Below are 8,693 nucleotides of genomic sequence, written 5' to 3'. Positions count from 1 at the left end.
AATTCAAGCCTCAATTGTCTCAAGGCTTAAAAAACGTATTTGACCAATCACCTCCCCTTCATCTACACTGATTGAAGAGGATTTAACAAGTGGCATCAATGAGGAATCATAGCTTTCACCTGGTCAGTCTGTCATGGAAAGAGCAGGTGCTCATAATGTTTGTACACTCGGTGTAAAGTCTTGCAGTGACAACTGTAATTTTACGTTTGCTTAAGTTGAACAATGTATGAGAAACATAGCCTACCCAAACACATCAGGAGAGTGCCGCGACGTATCAGCATGATGATCAAGATAACAAATTGCAGTCGAGCCTGTGAAGAGAGTACACGCGCAACTGAGAGGCTCGCCCCTTATTCCAAATGATATGCCCACACGTACTGTGACTGAGCACCTTCAATTTAGCGAAATGTCGGGGATCCGTTCAGTACGAAAGAACGGTGTTCAACGTACTGTACTGACCGGCATGATTATGGGGACCCAGAGGGAGATTGTATGGTGCTACGAGTTTTGCGATTTCAAATGGTCACATCCAGGCCACACCCACCAAACAAACAGAACTCAAGACGGCCTCGCTATGGGAAATCCCCAGCCTTGTAGTTTCACTTTCATTTGGCTTTATATAAACTGCCACTCTTCTGTTCTCGATCATCATCTTCATTGCTGTAGTTCTACAAATATGTTTTTTCAACTCGTCTGGATTCTAGGTATGTTGTCATTTATTTTTTTCAACGAGTTTGATATTAGTCCAGCTGGACAGGCTCACCTGAAATTATAATTGATTTTGTGTTTTTCTATAGCTGCCTCCGTGCAATGTGGGCTCACACAGAATATGCTTACCCAGGAAGTGAAGTCAGTTTGTGGAGAGGACTCAATTCTGAAATGTAAAGCAATATGTAAGCCTGGGGTCCAATACCGGGCGGTGAGGTGGTATAAGGTAAGCTTTCAATTATTGTGATAGCACACTGTGTTTTGAACCATCTGACCAAATTCTATACAAGTGTAATATAAGCAAAAAATATACAGCACTGGTCCCAGACCAGCTGTTAAGGGCATAGAGTAACCTCAMACCCTCTTCTCCCAGCTGGRTGAGGAGCCCTCTAATAAGGAGTCTGGTCTATTGATGAAGAGGCTATCACCTAACAGCACCACCCTATGGTACGCAGGCCTGGAGCGTRAAGTGGAACTTTTGGCTGATGATTCTTTCGAYATCTTGCTGCCCAATGTAACGGCTGTTGATAGCGGGAGGTACAAGTGTCTCCTGGCAGCACCTGTAGGAGAGCAGAACCAGGAGGGCCAGGTTCACCTCAGAGTGACAGGTGAGTGTGTTCTACTCTCATTGTGTGCTTGTTTTGGTATGTAGACCTACTGAATACTGAATGTGAGTGTTTTAAATTGGACCCAGAGAGTTCATCTATGCTGCTAAATATTTAAAAAATGTTTCCAGTGATGCTCAAAGATTTGTGGATAATTTTTTTGTAGGTTGCCTTGAGTCCACAGACCAATCAGAAGAAAGGGATACCATTCTAGTTCTTTCCATTGTGGGGATTGTGGCGGCATTGCTGATATTCACCATCAGCTATGTGAGTTACAACACTGCCAGCTGTTCCTCTGACTTATTTGTTTTTTAAACAGATGAAAGAAACTAACATTTTATGGTGATGGTTTCCATGTATTTAATTTTCCTTATTTACTTAATAATGCTAATCTTTACCATAGGTCATCCTAAGGAATATGTTATTGCAAAGGAGTAAGAAGTATCCACAAGAACCACTTCTAGATGCACCCCTTGAGAAGAAAGATTTAATGTTGATCTACACTCCGGGGCCAAACTGGTCGAGACAGGGTTCCATAAAACATGTCTGTGTGTGAGAGCCTGTTCTGCTAGTTTGGGCTCATTGTATACTTGAATGTTAAGAGGAAATGCAGAGAAAGACTAGGGCACGTTTGAAGCTGTGCAAGGAGCCTAAGAGTTATGTCTACTTTCCAGGATAATAATTCATTTTTAGAGCAGATGGAGGCAGACAACCCTCTGGCCGGTCCTGTAGAACTAAGATGTTTAGGCTTTTCAAAGAAATGAAACAGAAACAGTAGCCTATACCCTTTCACTCAGGCAGCAAAAAACAGCAGTACAGCCAGGCTAGGGCAGCAGTTCATCAGCAACGAGTGCCTGTCTGCAACATCCACGTGCCTGTGATGCGCAAGGAGCAGGGCCTGGTGAAGGGACGCCACGATCTAAGCACCAAGATCTAACCCCAACAAGGAACTTCAGGAAAGGGAGAAGGAATTAATTCATGATAAGGGGTCATTCTGCAGGGTCACTCCATGGCAATGTTGGGGTTAATACCATTTGCATATCAGTCAACCCAGTCAATTGAAGTTGACATTGATGTTGAACTTGAAAATGACCAATGTGTACTGCATGGCATTTCATGCCTAATTAAATTCCTGTATTGAAATGGAATTGATCTGAGCACTGTTTCATGGGGCTCACCCGTGTTGGAAGAGTTTGGTGGGACACGCTGGACTCTGCAAAGAGAGATGAAACCAACCAAGACTGCATTCCATCTGAGCCAAGCAAATCTCTCAATGAACTCTACTGTTCAGGCATTATTGATACGTTTTTGTGAGGCCAAAACAGTATTTTATTAATCTTGTATGCAGAACCAAAAAATACTATTTTCCTCCAAGCATTATGAAAGTGGGCTTGGGTGAATATTTCGTTTTTGAACATGATCAGCAATTCTGTGTATACATTGAAAATAAAGAAGTCGTAAATAATTTTGTAACGTACTGTATCTGATGTACATGTGCTATGGTTCTTAGATAAATGTTCTTTAACTTTTTCTTAAGACGAGTCCTCACTTTTTTAGTCACCACAGTAGTGATGTTTCTCTTAGATAAATTGATTGTTACTCAGAATAGTTCATGTTATTAAGATAAATAATTTACCCTACCATTTTACAGAGGCTTACAAACTAGATACATAACTATTTTTCTGCATAGTATACTGTTTGAGGTGCTAAATGTCTAGTGAAAAAATCTCTACTTATTTCACACAATGCATTCTGTAATATTTTATACTAGTTTTTTATTTATTTTATTTCACCTTTATTTAACCAGGTAGGCTAGTTGAGAACAAGTTCTAATTTGCAACTGCGACCTGGCCAAGATAAAGCAAAGCAGTTCGACACAACAACACACAGTTACACATGGTACATATACTGTACCTTGATATTAGTAATTTCCATCACCTGTCAATGTTGTAATGTGCACATTTTAAAAGGGATGATCACAATAGCTATTGGTAAATACATAAGTATCACTAATCTTTTGAGTGACAACAATTCTGTGAAGTCTCTGTCATTGTGATCGACAATCACATTACCCCAAACACATTACAAAGTAATAACATCATACAGCATACAGCATAAAATGGAAGCCAGGTTACATTCGATCTAAATCAGTGGTGGAAAAAGTACCCAATTGTCATACTTGAGTGAAAGTATAGATACCATAATAGAAAATGATAAAATAATGTATATGTTGAAAGATAATGATAAAATAATTCCACTCTGAAACCTTATAACTGTATGAAATTGATTAGAATCATAAAATTATAATCTGATGATATGTGTAGTTTTAGTCAGAATTAGGTTAAACAATGTATCTGTATAGTGGAAAAACACAGACTGTCTGAGCAAGGCGTAGTTTAGGATTTGAACTTGTATGTGTGTGCCGAAGAAGAAAAAAAACGAGAACAGTTCAACTGTGTTTGGACCGACCTGGCTAGGCCTCTGAGGAACCTATGATAGCATAGGGAGTACTTTTCAAGGTTTCCCTAATCTCGGGGGAATGGAACTGTCGGCTGGGCAGTGAAACACAGTGGTGAGAACTATAGAGAAGGATAAAACACCTACTGTTTGTGTGGAAGTATGTGTGTAGGATACCTACTGTTTGTGTGGAAGTATGTGCACAGCTATAAAATGGATGTCTTTGTATAATGGACTTTAGAACGTTCTCTGAATAAACTGTATTATCTTTTTGCATAAACTGAGTCTTTGACTAATTATTATTAAACCCATGGTCTTACAGATCTCGGGGATTGGTCAGAGCTATTTATTGTCAGTTATTATCATTGGGATTGAAAATTCTCGTGACAGAAAATTACTCAAGTAAAAGTGAAAGTCACCCAGTAAAATACTACTTTAGTAAAATTCTAAAAGTATTTGGTTTATTTGGTTTTATACTTAAGTATCAAAAGTAAATGTAATTGCTAAAATATACTTATGTATCAAAAGTAGAAGTATAAATCATTTCAAATTCCTTATATTGAGCAAAGCAGACGGTACCATTTTCTTGTTTTTAAAATTCACGGATAGCCAGAGGCACACTCCAACACTCAGACATTATTTACAAACGATACATTTGTGTTTAGTGAGTTTGCCAGACCATAGGCACTAGGGATGACCACGTGTTCTCTTGATAAGTGCGTGAATTTCACAATTTTCCTGTCCTGCTAAGCATTCAAAATGTAACGAGTACTTTGAGTTGTCAGGGAAAATGTATGGAGTAAAAAGCACAATACTTTCTTTAAAGTATTGTAATGAAACAGCAGGGAGCATGTCTCGAACCCTCGACCTTCTAGCCCGATGTCCGACGCGCTATCGACTGTGCCGCTTGCGCATGTTGGTGCGGCAGAGTCAATTTCCGCGCTTATAAACCCAGGTTCGTTACACTACTCCATCCTTTCAAAGAGCGCGTCCTCACGCTAGCTTGCGACTCTACGTCTTACAGGAACGCGCTCACCGGCCAAGCACACGCACTGTCGAGGATGCTAGGTCCGATCACTTCTGACACCAGTGTAGTGAAACAGCAGGAAGCAGGTCTCGAACCCTCGACCTTCTAAGCCCGCGCTATCGACTGTGCCGCAAAAGCATACTCGTGCGGCAGAGTCGATTTCCGCGCTTATAAACCCAGGGTCGTTACAGTATTTTTACTCAACACAGACAAAAATTGTGATTTTGCTTTCATCTGTCAATTTTCTGATTTTGGGATATTTTGCAATAACATGTACAAATAGATAAGCAATAATGTATATAAATACTTTATTTGTATCATTTTATCCCAACTCCGTCAACTACACCTACCATAAATGTCGTTCTTGATAGCATGTTTCATGAAGAACTTCAACCGCTATTTTTTTAAACTCATACATCGTTCAAACGCTTATCGTTAGCTAGTCCATACATGGCTATATCATTTGTAGACGTAGTGCTTCGTGCTGAAAGATGAGTAATTTCCTGACATCCGATTGGTTACTGGCATTTAAAGGCCCTTTCCGGCAACCTGATTGGTTCAAATTCCTCACGTGCAGCACTTCCTTGTTTGAAAATATCTCCCGCGAAGAATGCATGTAAAGAGTGACAAAATGAGAACATTTTGAAGAATATACCTACAGTATGTGAATACAAATAGACGATATCAGTTAGCCAATGCGAGAAAAGTAATGAATGAAAGAAAAAAATAGCCTGATCCGCCGATCGAGGCAGTGGCAGTGGCAGTACAGGAAAGGAGGTAACAGGTGTTGTGCGGAAAAGCTCCCCCCTGCCAGAAGCCCCCCCTTCGCGTGAACGCGCTCGCACTCAATTCTTCATTGCTGCGACTTGCTTGCTAGTTGAGATTTCTGATCACGTTAGGCTGCGTTTCATTAGATTTTTATGTCGGTTTGATCGTGGGGGAGGCACTAGTAATGCAGTTTTCGGTTTGGCTATTTGTTTCAAGTGTATTAGTCTATAAATAAATCTCTTTGCCAAAATTCGTCATCTCTCCCATGACTAATAGTTGTACCGAGTAGTTGTACTAGCAGCGATCACCCAGACAGCAGCCAGTCAACAGTGGCTTTTATTTTTATGTCACAAATAAACTAACTTGTACATTATTTGGTTTGCGCTAAGTGTCTAAACCAGGGGTGTCAAACATACGGCCCGCGGGCCGGAACCGGCCCCCAAGGAGGTTCGATCAGGCCCGCAGGATAATTTGAAAGTGGAAAAAATGCATAAAAGACATGGAATTAATATTTTTAATTCGCTGCAATTCATGGATTATCCGCTAAGGGGCGCACTCTTTCCATCAGAGTAGAAGACAAGCTGCATCACTGAGACAGACTGAAAACAGCAGACGGTATCAATGCGCCATCTGCTGCTTGTTACGACGTTGTTAATACCTTGGTCTCTACCTCTCCGCTACACCCTCATTAGCCAAAATGTCGTTATCTCAAACTGAGAAAGTAGATAAAGGGAGTGTTGAATTTCAAGAGAAAAATGGCCACGCTCCTATTATATTACAGAGATGCACGGAAACTTCGTGTTGACTTGTGTGCTCGTTGTCAACAATCGACAGTTGTATATAAGAAGGAATATAATATCGACGCCACTACGAGACTCATCACAGCGAAAAATATGACGGCTTGCAAGACAACTGAGAAGAGATAAGATTAACGAATTGCTGGCGGGTCTGAGGAAACAGCAGTCAACTTTCATCCAGAGCCGAGAAGTCAGTGAAGCAGCGGTAAAAGCCAGCTACCTAATTGCTAGCGAAATAGCATTAGCATCGAAGCCGTATTCCGACGGTGACTTTGTTAAACGATGCATGATGAAGGCGGCTGAACTTGTATGTGCCGAGAAGCGACAAGCTTTTGCCAATATTAGCCTGACGAGGAATACTATAGCAGAGAGGATTTCGGAACTATCGGCAGATTTAGACAGTCAATTGAAAGAAGAGTCAAGTCATTTATTGCATTTTCCGTGGCAATGACGAGAGCACTGACACACAGACGTGGCCCAACTGGCCATATTTATCGAGGAGTTGATGAGACATTGACTGTTACTGAAGAGTTTCTTGAGTTGGTGCCAATGATGGACACCACAACAGCCGTGGACATTTTCGGCTCTGTCGTTGCTGCATTGGACAGAGTTGGAGTGGACTGGTCCGCGCTGTCAGCCTGCTACAGACGGCGCGCATCCATGGTCGGAAAGAAAGCAGAGTGTCGCGCACAAAGTTCAAAGACAAAGTACAAGCCCTTAATGGAGGAGATCGTTTCTGGACATTTCACTGTATTTTGCACCAGGAGGCATTGTGTTGCAAGTCGCTGAAAATGGACCACGTCATGGAGGTGGTTGTTCGCACTGTAAATTTCATCCGGTCCAGAGGTCTGAACCATCGTCAGTTTGACAAACTTCTCAGCGACAGCAACATTACCCACAGCCTGCCATACCAACTGAAGTGAGATGGTTAAGCCGAGGCGCTGTGCTGAGGCATTTCTTTGATCTACGAGAGAAATCGGACAGTTCATGGAGAAAAAAAGGAAAACCGGTGTTGGAATTACAATCTCAGGAATGGCTACGGGACCTTGCATTCTTGGTTGATATTACTGAACACTTGAACAATCTGAACAAAATGTTGCAAGGCCGCAAAAAAGTTGTCACACAGTTTTCTGACAACATACATGCATTTAAGTTGAAGCTGACTTTGTGGGAGATGCAACTGGCAAATGGCAACCCTGCTCATTTCCCTGTCTGAGAGATGTGTGTGTGACCAGACCTGATGCGGACATGAAACGGTACAAAGACAAAATTGCAGGACTACTGCGGGAGTTTGAGAAACGTTTTCAGGTATTTGGTGAACTTGAGACAGAATTTTCAGTTTTTCGCTCACCTTTCACAGTTAAAGCTTCTGATCTGCCGGTCGAATTCAGCTAGAGATATTGATTGCAGTGTGATGCAGATTTGAAGGGCAAATTTGCCTCTGTAGGTCTGGACAGATTTTATCAGTATCTACTACCAGGGTACCCAAATTAACAGCCCTGGCTGCTAAAATTTTGTGCATGTTTGGGACAACCTACCTTTGTGAACAAATTTTCTCAGTGATGAATATCAATAAAACAAAAATGCGTTCAAGGCTCACAAACAAGCACTTAAATGCATTCTGAAAGTGACAGCTAGTCAGGACATGACACCTGGTGTTGATGCACTTGTACAGGCCAAAAGATGCCAAGTTCAGGAACAAATACAAGTCCAGACTAAACTAACACCTTTAAAATGCTCCCTTAGATACTGTTTGCATTGAAAGAATACAGCTCTGTGAAGATGAATCCTTACTGTGGTGATTTAAAAAAATGTGCACTTTAATGTTAGTCAGCAGCTTCAAAACAAAAGTTGTGTGATGGAATTCTACTGTTCATACAACTCCATAAATTTTCAGTATGTATGTATGTGTATGTATGTTTCATGTATGAAGTTTACAGATTTACAGGACAGGCGAACACTTTCTTCATTACACATTTAAAATCACTCTCCTTAGTTTGTAAGGTGTACGCAGGGATTACATTTAGATTTTATATGCGATGTGTAAGTGGTTAAAAAATTCCTTTCTTTAAAAGTCTCATTTAATCTTAAAGTGCATTACTATATTTTTCAGTACCAATTAAAGTTTTGTGCAAATTGTACAATCAGTGGGATCAGTTGCAATGCATATTTGTGAATGATAAAAGTAAATTGCACATTTGTCTAAGGAAATATGAGGTGTTTCATGAAATGTTTTGTAAAAGGATAGTTCATTAAATTTCAATATTTTCCTAATGTTCTTGTGCTTCTTTACACCAAAACAAAGGAAAGACATGATATTTTGGTTATTTA

General features: G+C 40.6%; 1 protein-coding gene across 1 annotated transcript; it reads left to right on the top strand.

The window, feature by feature from the left end:
• The first annotated feature begins 364 nt into the window (after window positions 1-364).
• Window positions 365-2,017, top strand: LOC111965056 (CD83 antigen-like). Its single transcript, XM_023989035.2, has 5 exons — window positions 365-704; window positions 798-934; window positions 1,082-1,316; window positions 1,480-1,580; window positions 1,717-2,017. The coding sequence occupies exons 1-5, from the start codon at window positions 365-367 to the stop codon at window positions 1,867-1,869; spliced, it is 966 nt and encodes a 321-aa protein (XP_023844803.1). The 3' UTR covers window positions 1,870-2,017.
• The last annotated feature ends 6,676 nt before the right edge of the window (window positions 2,018-8,693 follow it).

This window comes from Salvelinus sp. IW2-2015, linkage group LG6.1 (genome assembly GCF_002910315.2).
Source record: "Salvelinus sp. IW2-2015 linkage group LG6.1, ASM291031v2, whole genome shotgun sequence".
In the NCBI taxonomy this organism is placed as follows: Eukaryota; Metazoa; Chordata; class Actinopteri; order Salmoniformes; family Salmonidae; genus Salvelinus; species Salvelinus sp. IW2-2015.
The sequence above is the reverse complement of the archived record's forward strand: the minus strand, read 5'-3'. Positions and strand labels throughout refer to the sequence as shown.